Here is a 25,459-nt window from a genome sequence, read left to right as displayed (position 1 = left end):
TATTGAAAAATTAGAAGAATTAAAAAATTAATATATTGCTACTCCCTCTCCCCTCCCCCGCCCCACTCCATCTCCCCATCTACTTATTCCGAATGAGGAGTGTACTGGCAGCAATAAACAATACCTGCAAGGTACACATCATACCTTAGGAACAGTCAGAGCTGGATTTGCGTATTGCTGGGACACAGATCGGCGGCCTCGTGATGGAACTGGTTGTGGATAGTCGCTATCTCCAAGAAGCCTAGACGTCGCTGACATATTTCCGGTATAGTTGACTGGGCTGAACTTGTAAGAACCAACCTGACCGGTTTGATTGACCAACATGTCATCGTCATCTGTTTCATTGGATCGGTCGTACCCAGCACTCTGAGAGAGGTCAGTGGACTGGAAGAACAGGAATGTTGATTTATTGAACGAAGGAGAGATTTTAGTGAGGGTCTCGCCAACGGTGAAGCCATTAGATGACATATTCGTTGTTAGACCGACATGGTTCACGGCAGTGATTGTAACATAGTAGGTTGCATTGCCATACAGTTTTACATTTGCCACAATATACTGGTCAGTATCACCAATCTGCACATCATCTGCAATGTCACTTGCACCCGGTGCAGTGCCTACAGAAATGTTATAGTAGTCGATTCCACTCTCTTGGTCTTCGCCATGCCAGTTTGTCATTACGGCATCCGTGAAAACTACTCGATCTTGGTCGGGCGGAAAGTAGCCATCGTTCACGTAGCTGATAATAGGAGGCGATAGGTCAACCTGAAATCCATCGGAGCTTGCATTGATTGAGATGTTGGCCTGGTTATACGCGACTACAGTCGCATAGTATTTCTGGCCGTGAACCACATTGCACCCAACACACCCCATTGCCAACGAGGTGCTGTTCGTCGGTGCCAATGGAGAGAAATCACAAGCGCCTACAGTTGTTCCTACACACCAGTAGTAGTCACGCATTCCACTCTCTGGATCGTCGAAGCCACCAAATGTACAGCCAAGATCAAACTTTGCCACGTTCAAGAAATCTGCATCACTACCGTCGACACCATCAAGCACAGTGCCACGCATTGGTGGCGTCAGATCAAGCTCAAACGTTGCAGATGTAGCTGAGATGTTTCTTCCCGAATCACTGCTCGCATGCACTTGCAGTATGTAGGTTTCTGCCTGTTGCAGGCCAGATCCACTTGGGATATCAATAACAGTGTTAATTCGTTCCTGACCTAGCTCCAAGCAAGTAGCTGTTGCATCACAGTTCCGACAGTCATCCATTACTCCGCCACTGGACAGTGCACCACCCAGACATGTATTGCACTGCACGGGAAGCTTGCGCGCGTCAGATGAAAAGTACCGTGTGCTGTTCTGATCGCAGAAGGGTGAGATGTAGACCGTGCCATTCTGTGTTGAAACAGCTAGTAGCTGATTAGCCATGGAGATCGCACCCTCCCCAGAGACGGTGTCATCATCAAACGAACTCTGCAGCACACCAATTGAGGTGCACGTCAGTTGATTGTCAGTTGCCGTGACACTCACCATAGCAACTTGAGCACTAGAGTATGCAATTGCCAGTACACCACCCGTAGAGCTTGGTTGCCAGGACAATGACCGACCAAAGTTTGGTCGACCATGGCTGCCAGTGAGAGAGCATTGTGGTACTGTGTCTCGCTTTGTTCCATTGAACCCTGGCAACATAAATACGTCAACAGTACTGGTTTCGTTAACCTGCGCTCTGTTGGGTTGTGACGATACTGCAACATACACCTCGCCTCGCAGTGGCAAGAGCCGCATTGCTGACACAGGATTTGTTGGGATCTGCTCTTGCAGTGATAGTTCGCCCAATGAGCTTCTCATGTAAACAGTGATATTGGAGAGGCCTTCTTGTGCCACAACAACTACATCATCAGCGGCATCTAACAGTACCGGAGCAGTGTTTGGGAGAGAAGGCAGGCATTGGTCAAGTGAAAAGACACCATCAGTATCTATCACACACGGTAAAAGACTGCCATTGCTAAGCTCAACAACCATTATGAAATAGTTCGCCGAGGCAGCCAAAGACGCAGCGAATGCAGCAGATTCTGGCACGGTTGCAACTGAAAAGGAGAGCAGAATTTCTGGAGCGTCAGTTGAGGTGTTGAATGATAGCCATACCACGGTGTCATGATTAGCTGCAACAATGCTATTGTGATGGGCTTTGGAGATCCAAGCAGAAGCATTATGTTGTGCTGATGATGATGACTTCTTCCTATACAGCACCTTCGATGGGCTGTCTGAATGAATCACTATACACTGACTTGATGAGCCGATAACTATGAATCCCGTCGATGATATCGACACAGACATAGGCCCTTTGTTGTCCTCCGGCAGGTTCAGCTTCATTGAAAAGAGCGAACTATCTTTGAAGAGACGTGATCGAGTACAGCATGGTGACAAGGATGTCTCATAAGTGCCCAATGACAGATTCTGAGCGGCATAAACGTCACTCAGATTGAAAGCGGTTTGAGACGATGAGGAGTTGTACGTTACATTTGCTGGTGGCGTACTGGAAAGTGATGTGTTGCTGGGGACTCCACTTGGAAGGGAAACATTTGGTAGTGGTATACTGGAAGAAGATGTGTTTGCTAACTGCACACTTGGAACAGAGAGATGGTAGTAGGTCTTGGGGTCAAGCGAGTCGACAGTGATATTTAAATCAGCCTGAGTCGATGAGTTGGCCTCCGTTTGATTACGAATCAGGGAAATAGAGGAAGATAATCTCCATGGATTGCTGACATAAGCGGTACCGTAAATGTCACTGCCGGACCAAGTCTCCACAGAGAACTGAGGGCTTGCTGTTTCTACAATAAAGCCATCTGATCGAGACTCAACAAACCTCTTAGCACCATTGTAACCTCTGATAACAACACTGTACTTTCTTCCCCCGACGAGCACATTGGATGACGCTACGAAACTTGTGTTGGTGCCAACATTGTTGAACGTCTGGACCAAGACAGGTGGGCTCCATGCTGATCCATCTTCACTCTGTCGCTGCTCTTCCACACCATACTCATAATGATCTATTCCACTCTCCGCATCCACAAATGCCAGCCAGCTTGCTGATAACACAGATGTATCCACTTGATAATCGATGTCGTCCATAGGATCAGAAGACATTCCGTCAGCCACATACGCGCCGATCGGTATTGTTCGGTCCACAGTTACCCCGTTTGAAGTTACAGTTGACGTGAGACCAGCTACGTTGTGCGCAGTGATCGAAGTGTAGTATATCTGCCCATGGCCGAGCTGCAATCCAGATGCGATGGCTTCGCTCGCCTTGCCGACGGATGTCAGGGGTAATATGTTGCCAGCCAGTGGGGTTGTTCCAATTGTCCATCTGTACTCTACAATATCGGACGCATTATCAGAGAAGCCGGACCACGATGCAGATAACTCTGACGCACTATATTGATAATCAATGTCCTGTCGTTTCAGGTTTCCATCAGACACCTGACCAGGAGTTGGTGGTTTGGTGACTACGCCAATGCCATCTGTGAACACGCTAGTTGATACTCCAGCAGAATTTGTTGCAGTCACTTCTATGACATACTGTGTGCCTGATGATAAAGGAAATGACAGAGTGGCTGATGTTGCAAACCTGTCGAAAACAGTTATGCAAGTCAAGGACTCGTTGTCATTGCTTTCTTCATGAGCACACACATCGAACGTTTCAATCAGGCTTTCACTCTCCTTGATATTCCAGTTAACTGACAGTTCTGACTCATTGGTTTGATACATTGCATCAACACCCAACACTGAGCCATCGTAGACGAAAGATACATCCGGTGGCGTTGAGTCCACTGTAACTGATGCCATTGATGTCGTTTCACTGTGTAGGCCAGCACCGTTGTAAGCTCGGATGACAACGATATATGTTTCGCCATCCTTCAGGCTGGCTGAGCTGCTGGCGTTTGTGTGAGTTCCAACATTGACAAACTCTTGTGGACAAACTGGAGATGAAATTGCACATACCTTGAACATATAGTATGCAATAGAGCTCTCTGGATCACTGAACCCCGTCCACCTAGCTGAGATCTGTGTCAAATCCGACTGATATCCTTGCGATGAATCCAGCCATACCAAGCCTGCATTTGGTGGGCTTTCGTCAATTACGATCCCATTACTTGACAGTTGACTGGAAATGTGCGCTTTGTTCCAGGCACGTATTGTGGAGTATACACGAACTCCTGCTGTTAGCTGGCACGGTAATGTAGTTTCTAGAGACAGACCAGCATCAGTCCAGTCATGTATATCTGCCAATCCAGGCACAGTGCCCACTGCCATGTCATAGTGATCAATACTGCTGATGTTGTCCGAGAAGAGAGCCCATGATGCAGATACAGACAGTGCGTTGCTGCTGTACTGTTCATCCTGATCGGTCAAGCCATCCAGGACGATTCCAATTCGTGGTGGAGTTTTGTCAATAACAATGACATTCGACAGCACACTGCTATTCAATCCTGCGCCATTCTCTGCTCTTACTGTTACATAATAGTGCTGTCCCTCTTTCAGTTGCTGAGATTCATAGCTAGCAGTTGTACTATTGACATCAACCGGTGTGCAGGACATGATGTCATCATGACTCATCAATGATGTTCCAATGCACCATGTTTGCTGAGCGATGCCACTTTGAGTGTCTTTGAAACCTGTCCAAGAACCGTCCACTGTCGATGTACTCACATACGTGACGGGTTGAGTTGTTACACTTACGGTGTTAGTCACCACATCAGGAGGTGTCCAGTCAAATATTGTACAATCTGAAGTAGTGATTGTTGTGAGGCCTGCCCCATTGCTTACTCTGACCTTGGCATAGTAGCAAATTCCAGAGAGAATGTACCCATTGTTTGATGTAGCATTGTTCCGTAGTTTCACATCCACAAAGTCTTGGATACAGGTTTCACCTGCTGGCCCAATTGAACAAATTGCCCACTCATTCTTGATAATACCACTGACTGCATCTGCTGCCTGCCAATGAGCGGAGAAAGTGGATTTCTGGTTTGTAAATTGACTGTATTTGCCTAATCTGATGTCTCCGGCTCGTACATAACTGAACACTGGAGCAGTGTTGTCAACCCTTACACCATCCGTTGTCATCAGCTTACTCTCCCCAGCACCATTGATAGCACGCACCGATACGAACAGTTGAGTATTTGCCGTCAGCGTCCATAGCATCCCGCCAGCAGAGGTGTTCAATCCTACGCTGGTGAATGGCAGTAAATCATGGAATCCCGGTGATGATCCAACCGCCCATTCGTACTGCAGAATGCCACTCTCGCGGTCGGTACACGAATCCCATGATGCAGAGACAAAATCAGATGAACTCTGATAGTCCACGTCTGTTGGCAGGCGGCCATCTCGTACAGCTGAGCATAGCGGCTTAGTGGTATCCACCTGAACGCCATCCGAATGTGCCACTGTGAATAGATTGGCCCTGTTAGTTGCTCTGATTGAAACAAAGTAGACGCCGGTCTGTTGCAGACTTAGACCAGACGCGCTTGCTTTCAGGTCTGTGCCATTCAGCTTGCTCCAATGAAGAATATCACATGTTCTTAGGCTTGTGCCAATGCACCAGTCATATCTTAAAATGCCACTCTCTCCGTCAGTAAAGCTTGTCCAGCTCGCGGAGATGATAGACAATGATGTTTGGTAGGTCAAATCACTTAGTCCAGAGCCGTCTCTTACAGTTCCAGGCACAGGCGGCGTGGAATCAAATGTGATTGGTTGTGAGACTTTAGTCGTTTGAAGACCGGCATTATTTGTAGCTCTCACAACTACCACATAGCATTGGCCATCAACAAGACGAAGGCTGGGGTTTGTTGCGTTCGTCGCTCTCCCAACTGATGTTAAATTCTGAAGACAGTTGCTGTGATCTGCACTCAGGCACAGGGACCATGCATATGTAAGGATTTGCGACTGGTTATCATGGAAGAGCCATTTTGCTGTGATTTGAGTACTACGGGAGTATTCCACATGATCAACACCATCTTCTGTTGCAATGATAGTCGACATCTCTGGTGGGCTAGTGTCAATGATGATACCATCAGTAGTTAGCTGGGATGAGAGTCCAGCATCATTTGTTGCCTTCACCGTCACAAAGTACTTGTATCCCTCTATCACCATCGGCTGATGAAAGGTGACTGAGGTTTCCAAGAGGACGTTTTTGTATGGCAGGATGTCACATTTGCCAGCTGCTGTTCCTAGGCATGCTTCGTACAACTTGATATTGGTCTCATCATCCGTGAATTCCGTCCACGAAGCTGCTACGTAATGGTCGTCTGATTGATAATCGATGTCAGTATCGCCAAGACCATCCCACACGATGCCCACAACCGGCGGTGTACCATCGACAACTAAGCCATCAGAGAAGGACTGACTAGTGAGCCCGGCATTGTCCTTGGCTTCAACCGTTGCATACACTGTTTGACCCTGGAATGTAGCCAGAGGAGGAGTGGATGCTGTGCTTGCTATGGTTGCATCGGTCCAATTGGTAACATCACACATGCTAGCTCCACTTCCCAAGCACCACCGGTAATCTGCTATTCCGCTTTGAAGATCCTGGAAGCCGCCCCATGCCAGACTGAATGTGCTGCCAGCTCGCCTCAGATACACCACTCCGGTCTGCGGTGGACTGTCGTCAACAATGATGGAGTTGACTGATGATGCTACAGCTGATAGTTGGGCTTCGTCAAACACTGTCACTGTTGCATACATGGGTGAGTTCTGCTCAGTGACCAGACGACCTGGAATGAGGAAATCAAATCTGTTGCCGATGTTAGTTTTTGCCAGAACATTCTCACCTCCCTGGTATGTTCCTAGTGATACAATCGAATGAGAAATTGAACTCTGGTTGTCAGAAGCCACCCAGGAGAGTTTTACCTCTGTGTCTGACGGTACAAACTGACTCGAGCTCAGTTTAATTTCTCCAATACCGGGTGGTGACAAGTCTACGGTTACTCCATCCGACGAGGAACACTTCCGTTGACTGATTTTATTCACCGCACAAACTGTGGCGTAGATGGTCTGACCATCGGAGAAATTCAAGCCATGGACGTCACCCGCTGAAAGGCGCTGTCCCACATCTCGGAACACAAATATATCAGTTTTGTTAGGCTTGGATCCCAGAGCCCATTCGTACCGATCAATACCATGCGTGGGATCTTGAAAACCAGTCCAGCTGCACCAAGCAGCAGATCCCACTGTCTGGTAGTCAATATCATCAGTGTTGGGTCCATCGTTCACCACACCTGCAATGAAGATACCAAACGATGCTGTAATCAAATCTGAGGACATGTAGGATGAGAGACCAGCTCCGTTTGTTGCACGTACAACAACACGATACATGGCTTTGTTCGAAACTGAGATTCTCTTGACGATGTCTCTGTTTGGCAACACACCAGTCGACAGTCGTAGAACATTATGATAGGCGAGTGAGCTGAACTGACTTGTACTGATGTTCACTGAAACCACGGCCAGACCGATAGCATCCAAGTCGGTTTCAGGATCGACAATGCCGAACCATCGTGCAGAGAAGTCCACAATGGTCGTTGATGAACCGGTTATAACTGTCGGGTAGATGATTGCTGTGGTTATCTTTCCCTGTAGCACAGGTGGAGTTGCATCAGTAGTTACCCGTGTTCCATGAAGGCTCTTCAAACCTACTTTGTCCTGCACTGTCAAGGTGAGATAATACTGCTTATTGGCTTGTATGGTGAAGTTCAATGCCGCGGACGAGATGCTAGTGACATTACCAAGCTGTGTGTTTGGTAAGATGTCGTCACCGTTGTGCTGCAAGCCGACTTTAATGCTGAAATTCAACACACCACTGCCAATGTCCGTAGCTGACCAAACGCCCGTCATTACGTTTTCCGACTTGTTGTAGACGAAGTTGGCACTAGTTATTGTCGGTGCAGTGTTGTCCACTGTGACACCATTAGTACTGTGGATACTGCTTAAGCCAGCATGATTTGTCACTGATAGCGTTACACTGTACTTCTTACCAGACTCAAGAAGATAACCGCTCAGCAAAGAAACATTGTGTGCCCTGCCGAGAAGGTGGAGATGTGTAGTCGGCGTCGAACGCTTCGTTGACAGGATTCCAGATTCAGGATCAGAGCATTTCCAGTTCACTCCCAAGTTGGATGTTGCCATTTGATAGGCTATATCCTGGCCGTACACTACACCATCGTAGACATACACACACTGCGGAGGTGTTGTGTCGACGAGCACACCATTCGTTGACAGTGACACGGTGAGATTGGCCTTGTTTGTTGCAAACACGGAAACATAGTACGTTGAGCCCTGCAGGAAAGAGCCAGGAATGGAAGCCGTAGTTGCTGTACTTGGGATGTTGAAGAATGGAATAACATCAGCTAAACCAACACCACTGCCAACACCCACGCTCAGCGACTGCAGTCCACTCTGTATGTCAATTATACTCCACTTGGCATCCATGTGGGTATTGTTGGAGGTAAAGTTGAGATCCACCTGGCGTTTGTTACCGTCATTGATGAACTGTGCAATTGGTGGTGTGCTGTCATAAGCCATGCCATTGCTGCTAAATATCTCCTTCCATCCGACGGCATTCGTGACTCGGATTGTGCTATAGTACAGAGTGCCCTCTTTCATTGCCACTGATAGATCTTGAGCTGAGCGTACCGTGTTCGACAGTACTGTAAATGATTTGACATCAGCCGCGCCAGGTGCTGTTCCCACTGCCCACTCGGTTTTGTAGATTCCACTCTCTGGGTCGTTGCAGTCGAAATTCACAGCTAATACTGGAGACGTAGTAACCCAGTCTGTATCGCCGCTCATTCCATCTTGTACATAGGTGCAGTTTGGTGGTGTAGTGTCAATGGAGAAACCATTGCTTATCATCAATGTGGCGTGACCAGCTTGATTCACAGCTTTCACCAAGCTGTAATATTTCTCGCCATGGGATAACTTAGCACCATACACAATGGCCATCTTCGACTTTCCAGCCAACTTGAAGGGCATCACCTTGTCAACCATTTCTGTTGGTGAGTCAGTCAGGCCGAGTAAGTATTGGTTTACTTCGGTGTCGCTGTCCGTGCAAAAGTCCCAGTTGGCAGAAAACCAGGTCAGATGTGAGAACCATTGGCTGTCATTCCAAAGTCCATCTCTGGCTTGACCTGCACACATCGGCGGAGTGGCATCTACCACAATGCCATCGGATGATGACACTGTTGTTAAGCCGGCCTGGTCAGTTTCTCTCAACAAGAAGTACTTCTTGCCGTTCTGCAGACCTCCTGGCTTGCTGAGAGTAGTTTTTGAAGAACTCAATGCCACAGCCTTGAATGGTACAATGTCATCCGCTTTGGAAGATGTTCCAATCGCAACTTCCCTTGTTGCCAGAGCCACATTATCACCGGTCCATTTCCACTCTGCTGCAAGAGTAGTATTATAGGATTGAAAGTCGCTATCAATGCCGCTCCAGCCATCTAGAACAACACCAGGCTGAGGAGGTGTACGGTCTGCAGTAAAGCCTTGCGCCGTCACAACGGTTATTTGATCAGCTCCGTTGCGAGAGGTTATTGTCACATAGTAGGACTGTCCATCAAAAAGGGGACCAACATTTACGGTCGGAAGTGAATCCACAGGAGGCATAGTTGGTGGTATGAAGTCAGATCCACCATGGTATGTACCAATGGACCAGGTCGTCTCTTTGATTCCAGATTCTTCGTCGGATGTGTTGAAGTGCACCGTGAGATCAACAAACTCGCTGGTAACATATGCGAGAGGTTTTGTTTGATTTGGCTTGGCTACAAAGACATCTTTGACTAGCGGATCAGTAGTGTCAATCGTCACTCCGTTGCTTTGTGCTTGGCTGTGGAGACCCGCCTTGTTGTGCACCCGAAGTGCAAATGTATACGTATGTCCATGCTTCAGGTCACCTGACCTACCAGTCATGTCAAAGTCCACACTGACATATTGCCACGGCATGGCTAGGCTGCCGTTCGTGGACAGCACCGCCGTCTCAGCGTAGCTCAGGCCAGACTCCCAGTCATACCAGGACTCGTTGCTACACGTGGATGGATTTGGTGTTCTACTTGCGCCAACGGGAGGCCAGCTGTCGGATGCATTCGTGGCTGTACACAGCTTGTAATTGCCAAATGCTGATGTTGCGTAATCCCAATATTCGATATCCTCAGCGACGTTTTGACCATCTCGGACGAGTCCAATTCGAGGCGCTGTCACATCGACCATGAATCCATCAGTCTTTGTTGAAGATGATAATCCAGCTTCATTCGTGCAGTTAATCTGAGCTTTGTATATCCCTCCATTGTCCAATTGTAAATTGGAGAATGTTGCACTGGTGCTCGAAGGAGGAAAGGTGGATTGCTTCAGAACTCTGTCATTCATATCCAGGAGCTCTACTGTGTAAGATATAACCGGGCTCTCAGAATCGAGAAAGACAAACCTCCACTGTGGAGCAGCAGCCTCAGCTGTCGTTTGGTAATCCTGGTCGAATCTGCTGAATAGCAACGGAAGAGTGTCATACAAATAGCCTCGTGCAATGTGTGGAGGAGTTATGTCCAGCATTATTCCATCGGAGAACTCGGAAATCTCCAGTCCAGCCCTATTCTTGGCACTGATCACAACATAGTACACTTGTCCTGGACGTATTTTCAGTGATGGGAAGCTGACGGTTCCAGTATTGTCTGTTCTGACGCTGACGTCAACATATGGATGCAGGTCTTTGCCGCCTTTGAAAGATCCCACAGCCGCTCGATACTTGACAACACCGCTCTCAGCGTCCTGACATGACCAGGATGCCTGGATTTCCGACAACACAGACGTATAGTCAATGTCACCTGATTCTCCATCAACCACATCTTGTATTTGTCCACAAACCGGTGCAGTGTAGTCAACAGTAAAACCATTTGACTCCACAATAGAATAGAGACCGGCCTTGTTCCATGCCCGTACCAGAGTGCGATACTTCTGGCCGAGTTTCATGTCCAAACCATTGGAAAATGCATTCGCCCTCAGTCCCACAGTACGCCATTGAAACAACTCAGCTCCAGTATTGTCAGCAATCGTCCAGTCATACCGAGCCAGCGAGCTTTCGGGGTCACTAAATCCAGTCCAAGATACTTGTAAATTCACGGTCGATATGATGTAATCGCGGTCCCGTGACACAGTGATGGACCCATCTGCGACAGTGCCACCAGCAGGTTTTGTTGTGTCAATGAGCACTCCATCTGAGGTTTTGGTCGTGATCATTCCCAGCTGATCAACAGATTGGATTGTTACATAGTAGCGTTGATTATGTAGGAGGTTGACATTGGCATTGACAAGTAGTGCGGCATAGCCCGCATCGGTGAACCCTTGGACATTGCTTGCGCCGGGGGTCCTACCAATAGCCCAGTGAGAGTTGATGACTGGAGTTTCGTCAGTGACACTAAACACGGCCTGGATTTGATCTGTGCGCCACTGAAAGTCTATATCCGCTGTGCTTGACAGGTTTCCATCCCTTACGGAGACATCAGGGGGAGTTGTGTCTGGTATGAATGGCGCAGCTGTCACCGAGGTCTGTAAGCCCTCTTCGTTGCGCGCAGTTACCGTCACATAGACTTGCTTTCCGTGTGGGAAGGAAAGCCCAGGCACGGCTGCAGTTTCAGCGTTTCCTTGGCTTTCTGACTTCAGTATATCGGCTCCTCCTGCAAAGCTGCCAACTGCAATGGAGTATTTCAAGTCCCGTGTGTCGGGATCGTTGAATCCAGACCAGGTTGAGTAGAGGGTGGTCTGAGAGGATTGCTGGGCCTCTACTTGTCCTGGCTCAGGTGCTGTTGTATCTGGCGGAATCCTGCACTTCTCGTAAATCCGTTTAGATATTTTACCAAACGATAATGAATAGAGGGTAACGCGGGTTGGTGGGCAGAAGATAATAGTTGGGTAGCAAATCGGGACCGATCCACCCTTGCATTTGATTGTGAAGCAAAGGAAGAATTCAGCAAATGCCACCAGAGACAGCCTTAGTGCAGTAGCTTTGATATCTATTGAGACACATATTTTCAGTTGACTTGATTCGGTCAGGCCAAGCGTTACAATTGGGTATAGCTTGGTATCCATGACAGTTGCAACCAGCGCAATACCGAAGCGTACTAGAACTAAATTGACAGCCAGTGACCCATCAAAGTCAAGTCGTGCATAGGGAATCACAGTTCCCTTCACACTGCGATCCAACAAGCAGATTCCAGCATTATAGTCCACTCCCCAGACCGCTCTGGCGACCATAGTGAAGTCCATCGGAATGCCAAGAACAGTGAAAAAGATTGTTTTCTGCAACAGGACCTTGTACTTGGCGGGCAGCAAGACACCCCCGATATTGATACAACCCTGGAAGTCCTCTTCGGCCCTCTTCTTGCGGTTTCTTGTTTTTTTGCTGGCACTGTACTTCTTTTTCCTATCAAATGGAATCAATTCTCTAGTCGGTACAACAAATTGATCCAGTACCTTGAGGTACAGCTCATTTCGACTGACAGCCTTGTCCGGATCCAGTCGCTGCTCCATCACGGGAAATGTGAACACCCATGTCTTGTCGTCGATAGTGCCCAGAATCATAGTATCACTCTTCTTCTGCGCTTGACTCGCACTGTTGAAGGTGATCAGCAGACGGTCCCAGCGTATTCCAGTGTACCCAAGACCGCAAGCTCCATTGGGAACGTGAACAGAGCGAGCAAGGCTTGTTGGATTGTCTGTTATGGACTTCATTGTGGTGTGGCGGTACGGAAACGTTGGCTTACTGGGGATTCGTCGAAACTCCACTCGGCAAGAGACTCCGATGATCTTCATACATTTCAGCAATGCAACATAGGTGACGTTATGGCGTTTGGATACAACCAGATCTTGCACGCTTTCCCCTATTATCAGCACTTCGCTGGAGAAAAACTGAAGGCCTGTAACGAACGGTGGAACAGCTGGAAGACCAGTAACGCCTAGTTTTATAGCAACAGCTAAGCCACCAGGAGGTATGCTCCGATGTCCATACGGTACATTCTGTACTGGTTCAGCACGAGTTGAGTAGAAATCAGCCAACCACAGCACGTCACGTTGACGCTCAAAGAATATTCCGTAGCCATATGCGTCTGGTCGGTATCGCTCATCGACAGTTACATCGGATGGCCCAGGAGTGTTTAGAGAGGAGGTGAATTGAGATATCTTGATGGCATGCAAGATGCTGTTCCGTGATTTTTTCTTCGTGTACGCTCCAAACAGGTAAATGTATTCAACAGCATTCTCGATACCAAAGCGAGTTGCTTCTAGCTTGTCCAGTGGTGTTGCAATGACGTAAATCTTCAGCAGTTTCCCAGTATTCTGATCAATTGCCACGATGAGTGGTTGTTTGTCCTTGTTGACACCTGTTCCAAAGAGAGTCTGCAAAATCACACCGGGCTTCAACATACAGATGCCCTGCGGTTGCCAGTCTTCAACAAGACCAGGGATGACGAACTTTTGCTTGTACAATGTGCGGAAATGTGCAAACTGCAACCCATCATAGTCCTTTTTCACAACTGGAATCTGCCGAACACACACTTTGGCTGAACACTGCGGCAACTGCTTCCAGGGAGTAAACGAGGACTTGTCCACAGGACGATTTTGCCATTGCAGCCCTGCAAATGCTTTCAGAGTGGCATTAAGTAGAGCGACTGGCACTGATTGGATAGCGTGGATCAGACTGCTGGTCGACGACACCACCTGCGGTCCAAAGATTTTGTTGAACATTCGAATGGCTGCACTTGCCTGGACCAGTTGGTTTGCAGCTGCTTTGTACTTCTGGGACGCATCACTCTCAGTAAAAGTCTTCACAGCTTGGGAAAAGGAGGCTGCAGAATCCCATTCCCTTTGTGTTTTGCCAAGACCGAGGCTGGAAAGGTCATTGGCAAATGAACAGAGCTTATCAATGTTGCCTGTGAATCCTACCATGTTGTCAACAAAGCCACCGGAGTCGACTGCTGCTGATAAGGTTGATGGCGAGATATCTTTCAATTGGGCAAGTCTGGACTTGAGGTTGCTCAGCGATTTTGAGAAAATTGACGGAAGACCGCTCTTTGCTGTGGCTAGTAGTTGAGAGAAGTTGCCAATGATAGCTGCCATCTTAGCATTCAGTGGCTGCAGTGCTTGTAAGTTTGTCAGTAGTGTATTTGCCTTCAGCTGTATAGCAGCTTTACCAGACATCAGGAATGTTGCGATACCCTGTACATGATTTTGTAGTTGAGTTGAAGCAGCCGTGATGACAGTCAGGTCATGTTTGACCAGGTCAGTTGCACACACGGCATCAGGCTGGCATACAAAGTTGATGTAAGCGTCTAAGTTTCCCAGATGATCATCGATGAGTGCCTGCATGGAGATCTTCAAGGCGTTGAAGTCGCTGCCGTACTTAACAATTGCGGGAACAGTGCTGTTTACTGAGATCGCTAGAGTTCTCTGCAAGTCATGGGCCACAACAGATGATGCTTGTATTGGCTGCAATAGTGGACTAACTTGAGCTGTTTGCTGTTTGTACCGAACAAATTCTGATGCCAGAGCAAGGACAGACTTGGCTTCCTTGGCAGTTGAGCGCAACGCCATGGCATAGTTATTCATATTGTCTTCAACAGTCAGGAGTCCTTTTTTCACTAGTGCCTCTGCTTGAGACCTAAAGTCGGTTAGAAGATGCTGCAGTTGAGGAGCAACAGTAAGGCTGGTGCCCACTGATGAGACAATGCGCCGTGTTCCAGAGAGAGCTTGAGCAATGGTGGATGATGTCAGATTCATGGCCTTACTGTGAAGCGCTTGTAAGGGCGTCACAACTTGAACACTCTTGCTGAAGTCGATCAGATAACCAGCTACCATCTTGATCCGAGGGCCCTCCGACACAATGTTTTCACCCCTCTCCACGAAACTCCTCGTTGAATCTGCCATGAAATCCAAATTTGCGACGTACTTAATGAAGTGTGCTGCGCCCTCTCTGAGGTCCCTTGAAAGTTGTGACACCTTGCTGAACAGACTTTGTGAGTTTTTATCCATGACCCATTGAGTCAGCTTGCTCAGCCCTCCAGACATTGAATCTACAATCAACTTTGTCGCAGCATAATTGCTCTTCTGCAGAACAGCCATTGTTTTCTGTATAGAGGACTTCAGTGTCAAAACGGTGGCGCTTTTGACAAGCTTTGTTAGTTTCTGCAGTTGCGACTTCAGTAGGGTTCCAGCCGTATCCAGAAGTTGTGAAAAGACCACATCCTTCCCGGCGTGTCGAACAGTTGCTAGGAAAACACTGGTGGTGTTGTCAAGAAATCTGTACATGTCGTGCCTGATATTTTTCAGCGCCTCTGTTGATTTTCTCATCACAAAGTCAGTTTGTGCCTCTGCTGTTGAAATGGCGGACTGAAGCATGCCTATGGAGCTCGTAATCGCTGAGGATGCCGATGTTGCCATTGATACGGACGTTTGGCTCAGTTCAGATTTTACATGAACTGATTGTGCTGCGATGTCAGATATGGCAGTGAGTCCAGTTGTCTGGAGAACATTGTAGAATGCACGTATTTCACTGCTGACATTCTGTAGAGGGATCAGGTTACTGGCGACTTGGTCCAATGTAGTTTTAATGGACGTAATAGCCCTCACAAAATCGTCCTTCACAGCAGTACGCTCGCTGGCAGGGGTTGCTGGAGAGAGGCCTTTACTTGAAAAGTCTGTAATTGCTCTTTGGGTACTTATCAACGAGCTGCTCAGAAGCTGAAGTTGTGAATTCATGGAACTTGCCAAACTCTGGTCCCACAGGATTGCTGAAGAAAATGATTTTGCTTGATCTCTGAGCTTGTTTACCGGTACGAACTTGTCTTTAAGGCTTCCTAGCGAAGACGAAGACACGGTAATATCTCGGCAGATTGCCCCAGCTGCGTTGGCTGACTGAACTGCATCTTCCATGGCCGTATCAGGAACTGGTAGATCTGGATCTCTCATTCCGGCTAGGATGTCGGTGATTGCCGTTGAGACATCTGCTGCTGATGCACTAATAGAACTGGTGTCCGATTGAATAAGCATGACCTTCTTTTTCAGTTGGGTTGGTATGGAGAGACCAATTGTCGAAAGAGATCGAGATGAGTCTGCTAGAAACTGCATGTCCGGCAGTTGTTGAACAACCTTGTCTGTCGCTGAATACATTTGATTGGCAACATTTGTGGCAGGTAGTGCACCATTCAGGCTTTGCACGAATTGACGTGCAGATGGAAGGAATTCGGTCAGTGGATTTGTTGAGAAGGCTCCACCAGTTAGCAGTCTGTAAGTGCTGAGTAGATTTCCAAATTTGTTGAGATTCTCCAGTACAGCATCCAGAGTGAACTTCTCTGCCATTACCACTGTCTTGATGAGTCTCCAGGGAGCATCTAGCAGGTGAGCTTGTATCGGGTTTTTGTAGCTAAGTGCTGCATTGAACGCCGCTACGCCCTCAATCAGAACCTCATCTATGATGCCTAAGAATGTAACCTTCACTTGGGCTTCATTGAAAATGTCAATCTCCATTTTGCCATCAAATATTGAAGCATACAGATTGAGCAGGTTGCGCAGTGTCAGTCGTTGACGCCCAGCTGCATACTTGAAGCCCATGACTTTCTGGTAAACCTTAGCGATACCCAGCCGTTCATCCATCAGCGGCTGTAGAAAATCCTTGATTGAAAGATCCCTCTTCATTCTCTTTCTTGTGTCTTGTATCTTTGATGCTGTTGGTTGCAGGTTGTGCCAGAATGTCAGATCCTCGTCAGAGAGTTTGTTGTTTTCCTCGTAGAAGTACCTGAGTGCATTCTGAAGCTCACTTTCCACACCGATTTCTGCCAATGCATGCTGGCGTAGCAGTTGCAGGGTAGAGGCTTTCACACCAAACTTCTCGTGGCGATGGTGCAGGCTCTGTACGATTATAGTCTTGGCTTCTTTGGTGGAATTGTCATGTGCAAGCTCTCTGGCATACAGATCTTCAATATTGGAGCAGTTGAAGTGCACCAAAGCACGCAGAGCAGTATGCCGTACGGAGATTTCTTTGCTGTTTACCCATGGAAGTATGCTGTAGAATGCAGGGCACTCACGTGAATTAGCCAACGCAGCCAAGTGAACTTGAACGTGATGGGAACTGTCGTAGTCACTGTCAATGTAGCGAGGAGTCTGGACGAGTTGCCGCTGGAGGTGATTTAAAATCGAGGTATGAGTCTGAGGCTGTTGATGTCGAATTCGATTGCTTATTGAACCGAGAGCAACAGTGGCCGAGATCCGAAGAGTTGAGTTGGTATGCTCTGTCGCGGTTGCAAAAACCGAGTCAACAAGCCTTGGATGAACGTCTTGTGAAAACTGACTCTCCAGCAGTATATCGCCTATAACTTCATGGCTAACAGTGCTGTTGAGTAGGAGTCTGGCAAGGCAGAATTGCGCAGCTAGCCGTTCTTGAGTGACGGTCAGTAGTATACGCATGTCACTAGTGGAAAAGAAATGGCCAGCACACAGCCTGTCAATAGCCTCTTGGACCACATCCTCATTGGCGTCTGCTTGCTTACCCGCTTGCAGTAGACAGTGCCCCGACTGATGGTCATCCTCCGCATACTGCAGGCAGGTCATGAAGCTGTTGAGATGCTGGCCAGCTGACAGCTGCTGTTCTTCCTCATCAGTACCTTTGTTGCGCGGATGCTTCGTATAGGTGAGCTCAGCTGGATCAACAGTATGCATGAGAGTGGCTTTGTTGTACAGTTGCTTCACAAACCCGTAGTCAGGTTGCGCACGCCTGTGCCGTCTTGGTTCGCAGCTGCCTTTGCGAGTCAGTTTTCCACGGCCAAATATTTCCAGTTCAGCCGAGAACGACGTAGATGTTTGATGCTGGCGTTCCTTCACTGGAGCCACGGGCTGATTGATATAGCTGTATGATACTGTGTCAAGTATTCCATTCAGGATGCCAATGTCAAATTTGTATTTGGCTGTTGTCGTTCCATACTGCCATGACGGGTGGGCAAAGTCAATGAAATCCCTGCCATCAATTAATTTGGTCATTTGAACATTGGCTTGTCCATTGACATCGAGAGACATGGAGTGCACCGTATAGTTCGCTCTGTAGCGGCCACTCTCACCCGTCTCCTGTACAGTATACCCACCCTGGTGCACTCCTGTCAGATTCAACTGCAGTACACTGAGCAGACCTGCGATGGACAGACAATGAAAAGAAAAACTTCTGTGAATTCATTCTGTGCACAATCAGGTAAAGGGAAAGCATGGTCTAGAACTTTCACACCAAGGGTCAACTCCAGCGACAAGAACGCGCACTAACAGGTTGTAAGTTGCAGCCTGCAGGCACTGTGACCAGGTGACTTGTGTACACATCAGCCCGTGACCGCTTACTCAACCGTGTTCGATTGGATATAAGGGGCGAACGTTGCATGGCAGCCTTCTCGGACAAAAACCAGTAGACTCAGCATCCAAAAACTACAACATATGGGCCAATCTCGTTCATCCTTGCTTTTATAAGAATGGAATGGCGCTTTTAGTGACATTTTGAATGTAAATCCCTATCTTGCAGGGCACAGTCACCCAGCAGTTTCCGTGGAAGTGCGCTAGTTCGATTGTCAATAAAGTAGGAAGGGAGCATCTCAGCTTCCTCGGACCAAGACCATTCGACTCAGCACCCTGAAGATTATGAGTAGTGACACTTTTATTCTAGACCATACTTCTCCTTTAACCCTTTTAATATCCGACCAAGAGGGTGCACAGATCGAAATTGAAGCTTTCGATTCGAAACAGTGGTATCGCATCTTCTATAGATTTAACGGACAGAATGATTCATGGACGCTCAATATCTGGATTTGTCAGCATATAAGGCAATGAATAATGTTCCATGTGTAATGGGTTGTAGAATGAACGACAATAGGGCTTGAAAGTGATGACGTCAAAAACGCCCAGGGAGTAGTAAGTTCACATCAGATTTCTACTGTGGATCCACTAAGGTGTGACTTTGCTATTGCCTCAGTGTGTGGGTGCATAGCAACCCACTCATGTCGTATGCAGGTGTGACTTTTACTTCGCCACCAGTTGCCACCCCCACCCCATTAGCCAACCCAGTCAATTTCACCGGCTATATCACCTTGCTGTGAGCAAGACCACTTGAAATGTGCTTTGATCCACACAAAAACTGGATCCACGTGGATCCAGTTTTTTTAATTTTTGAAATTGTTGCTATGCAGTAACGTAGCACTTTCAAGCCCTATACAAACTACTCTGCAGAGTTCCTTCACACAAATATTGAAACGGCGGTATAAGCACCACATAATTTTGTTGATGCAATTATTATTTCTTGTGATAACAATGTGAAGAAGAAGTTGGTGCGACTTCGGCGATAGTAATTTCTTGTGATGTAGGTGAAAATTGATGGTTATCACACAGTCCCGCAGAAAACAATGTGATAAAAACACTGACCTCTCTTCAGGATGAGGGAGTTGGATTTCTCATCGTCCTCGTGGTAGATTTGGGTGATGTGACCAACGTGATCTTGCTCGAAAAACAAATCATCAGATAACTCCTTTTCCAGCTTTGTGCCCACTCCTTGACAGTGCCCGCGCACACATGGTCTGGGTCGAATAATTGTTAATTCCCTCAGCCAAACATCAGGTCTCGTCGACGTTTGCTCAACAGTTCGGATTAGCACCTGCAGTCACCAAGAAACATCAGGAAAAACGTATACGACCGATGCAAGTACCGGTACATGTAGGAGCTAGTCGAAACCATGCAACTGCAGTAGGCGATTTTCGTACCGTGATTTGCACAAGAAAACAAACGAACAGTCATGTGTCTATGCCTGGTCTACACTAGTGCGATTTTTCGGCAGATACTCCAACACCGACTCCGACATGATATCGGCCACTGGGTCGAAACTACTTATGCACACACACAGTCGGAAACGTGTGCGACAACACCGTCCCCAACAGGCGAGCCTCTGCTGACCCGGCTGGGAGTTTCCAAGTGTCAGAGACTCAGAGCACTTCCACCGGAACACCTTAGCTCTTGTGTGGAAGAGCCTACAAGGCTACATGGTGAGACATCGCAGTCCATCACGCAACTATTGACTCCGCAAATGACCAGAGAAACCCGCCTTCAGCAGCAGGATGGACTCAGTCTTCCAGCTGCAAGAATAAACGCTGGTAAGTCGAGGTATGCCTTCACTGCCTTCAGCGATACAGATACAGTATAACCTGTCAAGGCGACCACTCGGATAAGGCGACCACTCGGATAAGACGACCACCTGTCCTAGAAGACCACTGAAATCAGGACCAAGGCATGCTACAATCGTCATGTGTTTCCAGTCAAATGACCCTGGATAAGGAGACCACCTGGTAACAGAGACCACGTTTTGAAGGTCCCATAGTAAACGGTCGTCTTAGACAGGTTTCACGGTACATGTATATGGAACAGATTACCAGGAGACGTCCGCTCCAGCACAACACTGGAGACCTCCAAAGCTGCAAGTAACATGCTAGTTCCAACAGTACCTTACACACTCGGTCACTGACTGTGCCTGTTGTAACTGTTGAGTGTTGTGTTCCATACTCAATTAATTTTGATACATGTACCTGCAGCTGTAGGTAATGCCATGTATGACACTAGATCCGTACTACATGTTGTATTGATCTCCAGCTGACTATCATTTCCAGTGCATATACATGTGAACACATTTTACATCACCCTTCCCTCTCTTTAATATACTTTATCTCTTCGCTACCTTTGCGAAATATAACAAAAGTCATCATCATCAGGCGGTCTTGAGGAGTTTCGTATGATTCCATATCGGCAGAAAAATCGGCCTACTTTACAGACCAGGCATACGAACTGTTAGTACGTAGAGTGCTGTGTGTGTTTCGCTTGACCACGTAATATTCTTCGCACCAGTTTGCTGCCTCCCGCCGCGCTACTGCCACTGCTTTTCACACAAGTAGTAGCTATATTTTCTGCCACCATGAGCTGCTCGTTTATTCTTTACCATCTACCAGAAGTAGCCACTGATGAATTGTGGAGAAAGATGTTTCTGTCAAAATTCAATAATAATAATATTATTATTGGTATCCCCCCCCCCCCCCCCCCTGTAGTTTGAGGATCTCGGGGACTGTCTCTCTTGACACCTCCTGCATAGGATGCATAGGATGCATACATCCTGGATCAGTCCAGAGGTCGTGTTGCTCTCTCTCTTCCTCTCTCTCTCTATCTCTCTCTATCTCTATCTATCTCTCTCTCTCCCTCTGCCTCTCTCTCTCTCTCTCTCTCTCTCTCTCTCTCTCTCTCTCTCTCTCTCTCTCTCTCTCTCTCTCTCTCTCTCTCTCTCTCTCTCTCTCTCTCTCTCCCTCTCTCTCTCTCTCTCTCTCTCTCTCTCTCTCTCTCTCTCTCTCTCTCTCTCTCTCTCTCTCTCTCTCTCTCTCTCTCTCTCTCTCTCTCTCTCTCTCTCTCACACACACACACACACACACCACACACACACGCGCACACACACACACACACACACACACACACACACACACACACACACACACACACACACACACACACACACACACACACACACACACACACCACACACACGCCACACACACACACACACACACACACACACACACACACACACACACACACACACACACACACACACACACACACACACACACACGCCCCCCCCCACACACACACACACACACACACACACACACACACACACACACACACACACACACACACACACACACACACACACACACACACACATTATATACATGCATACTCGAACTCGAAGTACATACACCCATCGGCGTGGGAATGTTTGTCATTCGTGTCCAGCTGAGCTCAGACGTGTCTTTTACGAAGTACATGACTGTAACCTTATATGTACATGATTGTACTCTACATGTCTACTGCCTGGTGAGTGAATGGAGTATTTTAGGGTACGACAGCGGCACGAACAAGACCACCCAGACTACCAAAGGGCGAGAGCCCCTTACGGGCAAACATTGAAAGACATTAGAAACCGCGTTGAGAGAGGGATCTACAGTGTAGCACCAAGTGGTTAGCCATGGGTCGGTGTTCGTGGTAAAATGAAGCCATTCTCAAATGGATGAGTTTGCTGTTCATCCAACGCGACTTGGCATGTGAAAGACTGTAATTTTGGGCCAGCTCATCATCCAGTCAGTTAGCTATCAACGACCTGAGTATGATAGCTCGTGCTGTCAAGTAATCTAGCACGTCCCGTGTTTTAGGCCATGTACATTGACAATGTGCCAAGATCAGAACTTCATCTGTACATGTACAATCATCATGTAGCATCTCAGAAAATTCTCATCCTATGCACGAGTTCATGGGCATGCTTTTTTTAAGCCACGCCTTGGGGCATTTTCGTGGAAAGGATTATGTCTCGCACGGGAACAGCGCATGACATCTAAAGCAGCACAGGTTGCATCAGCTCCGTTGAAACAGACCTTCTTGATTTCTTTTCCAGCACTTTCCGTATTATAGGTAATGTCTTGAACAGTGAGTCATAATCAGATCTAGCATATGGATTTCTGTGGAATCTCACTCAAGGACGAAATCATGAGTATTTTCATGTGAAATCAGCTGCCCCGGCCTGGTCGGCGCCGGCGTTACCTTGGAAAAGGTTGCACTGTTGCAAAGCTGATCTTTCTGGAGTACTGCGCCTGACATTATAGACTTTGAGGGTTCATCTGAAAATTCCACGACGACACATGCAGCAAAGGCTGCATTAGGTCAATGCAAACATGCGCAGCTCCTTCCAGACTTCTTTAGATGCTCCCGTGCTGAGGTTGTACATGCTAGCACAAGCATCTTGATAAAGGCTACTTCAAGTATACTGAAGTAGCCCTCTGAAAACTGTCCATTTATCGCCGATATTATATCTCTAGACCTTATTCCAATTCAGTTGGACAACATGAACACCTTGAAATGTATCAGTTTCGTAGAGTATCGTGTTGGTCAATGTAGAATTTCTCTCCCTCTCTCTCTCTCTCTCTCTCTCTCTCTCTCTCTCTCTCTCTCTCTCTCTCTCTCTCTCTCTCTCTCTCTCTCTCTATCTATCTATCTATCTATCTATCTATCTACAGTTGAGCACTCTTGCGTGGGGTAGTGCCTTTGCTGTTTGCGTTATGCAGAGCTCACTGACTTGTCAATTTGAGCACTCTGGCAAGGTACGTTCGGGCCTGATTGGAAATTTTTATTTCCATTGCTATCAGGTTCGGCCTCATTTTCTCTGTGCTGCGCTGACGAGTCCACAAAGGACGAAACAGTTCTGTCCGCAGATTGAGTATATCGCTCCTGCTCTTGTAGCAGTTGAGCACTCTTGCGTGGGGTAGTGCCTTTGCTGTTTGCGTTATGCAGAGCTCACTGACTTGTCAGTTTGTGCACTCTGGCAAGGTACGTTCGGGCCTGATTGGAAATTTTTATTTCCATTGCTATTAGGTTCGGCCTCATTTTCTCTGTGCTGCGCTGACGAGTCCACAAAGGACGAAACAGTTCTGTCCGCAGATTGAGTATCTATCTATCTATCTGTGGACGGGACCACTTCCCCCTGTATCTATCTATCTATCTATCTATCTATCTATCTATCTATCTATCTATCTCTCTCTCTCTCTCTCTCTCTCTCTCTCTCTCTCTCTCTCTCTCTCTCTCTCTCTCTCTCTCTCTCTCTCTCTCTCTCTCTCTCTCTCTCTCTCTATCTATCTATCTCTTTCTCTCTATCTCTCTCTCTCTCGCTATCTATCTATCTATCTATCTATCTTTGTCTCGCTCTCAGAAAAGGCACAAAAGAGGTTGTCGCCTGATGATTGCATTGCGCAATTAACTCGGAGTTTCGACGAACTCTGTAAACCGCCTTTGTGCCTTTTGTGTAATAGTGCTCCACAGTTGAGCCCTCTCCTCTGGCTTTTTCTCTATACATAATATGTATAGAGAAATCTTTCTCTCTCTTTCTCTCTCTTTCTCTCTCTTTCTCTCTCTTTCTCTCTCTTTCTCTCTCTTTCTCTCTCTCTCTCTCACATACGCACACACACGCGCACACACACACGCACACACACACACGCACACACACACACACACACACACACACACACACACACACACACACAGTGACGCACATAATAGCGTGAGAGGTTGTCATTCGCGTCCAGCTGAGTTTAGGCGTGTCCTTTGCACGTACATGTCCATTCATTCTTACTAATGAATGGACTATACTAATGAACGGACTAATGTTTGTAGGATACATCCGATGATCGGCACGACCAAGACCAGCTAGAGTGAGACTGAGAGAGCCCCTAACGGGCAAACATCGACAGACATGTACATTGTAGAAGGGGGAGACTAGATAAGAGAGGTACATGTAGTTAGAACCAAGTTGCTAATCATGGCTCAGTGCTCGTGGGAAAATGAAGCCTTCGCTGCTCAAATGGATGAGTAAGATGTTCAACCCATGCGTCTTGGCATGTGGATGGCATTTGGGCCCGTTCATCATCACGTCAGTCAGTTGTCAACGACCTGAGTATGATCGCTCGCGCTGTCAAGTAATCGAGCACTTTCCGTGTTTTCGATCATGAACATTGACAATGTGTCAAGAACCAGACCGAGTATCAGGCTCGTGGAAAAGAGGTTGACAATAACAAGTCTTCCACGGGAACAGCGCATACCATCTCAAATTGACACAGTACAGGTTGCATCAGGTGAATTCAAACAGGCCTTCTAGACCTCTTTTGCATCTTCAAGCAACTGTTGCTGAAGGCTTTTTCAGCCACTTGCACACTCTTCCATGAAGCTTCCCCGATCACCGATTTTTGTATCTCTTGATCTGGGTGCATTTTATGGACGACAAGCAAACTACACCTTTTGTACAGTGTAGCCTACGGCTCAGAGTTTGTCTTTGGCCAATTCATTGGTCAATGTTTAATTTGGCTGGGAGGCAATAGTGTTGTCATTAGGTTTGTGGAACTGTAACACCGCTGCTAACAATAGCACTGTGATATGGATGGTGAAGAATTTGAACTAGCATGTGTTTGGTAGTGAAGGAACAATGGGAGATGATTTCTACTTGGAAATTCCAGGAAAGACTTGCAAAAGCACATGTACTTGCTGCTAGTAGATTCACAGAGATAAATAGGCAAGTGAGCGAGCTGTCATTTCCAGACCCAAAACGCCGGTCTGCCATCCTCTTATGTGAGCACCCCTACCCCACCCCACCCCACCCCCTCCACCCCCTCCACCCCACCCTCGGCCTCTGAAGTACTTCGAAAGATTTCTCTCCTAAATGTTTGCCCTCTGTTTCAGAGCTCTCATCGTCCATCTTGGACCTGAGTTCACGCCCCTCCCCCCCCCCCCTCCCGCATTATCTAATATTGTCCGCTTGAGTCCCCACTTACTTCAT

The 25,459-nt window shown here is 47.4% G+C and overlaps 1 protein-coding gene across 1 annotated transcript in view; it reads right to left on the bottom strand.

The window, feature by feature from the left end:
* LOC135805106 (uncharacterized) overlaps positions 1 to 25,459 on the bottom strand; it is a 42,403-nt gene that overhangs the window by 15,327 nt on the left and 1,617 nt on the right. Inside the window, exons 2-3 of the mRNA XM_065319105.1 lie at positions 19,477 to 19,705; positions 145 to 18,206 (exon numbers count right to left, since the gene is read on the bottom strand). Coding sequence (XP_065175177.1) covers positions 145 to 18,206; positions 19,477 to 19,705 — 18,291 coding nt within the window. The remainder of the gene's footprint in view (positions 1 to 144; positions 18,207 to 19,476; positions 19,706 to 25,459) is intronic.

The sequence above is a fragment of the Sycon ciliatum genome, chromosome 1 (genome assembly GCF_964019385.1).
Source record: "Sycon ciliatum chromosome 1, ocSycCili1.1, whole genome shotgun sequence".
In the NCBI taxonomy this organism is placed as follows: Eukaryota; Metazoa; Porifera; class Calcarea; order Leucosolenida; family Sycettidae; genus Sycon; species Sycon ciliatum.
This window is presented reverse-complemented; position numbering and strand designations above follow the sequence as displayed.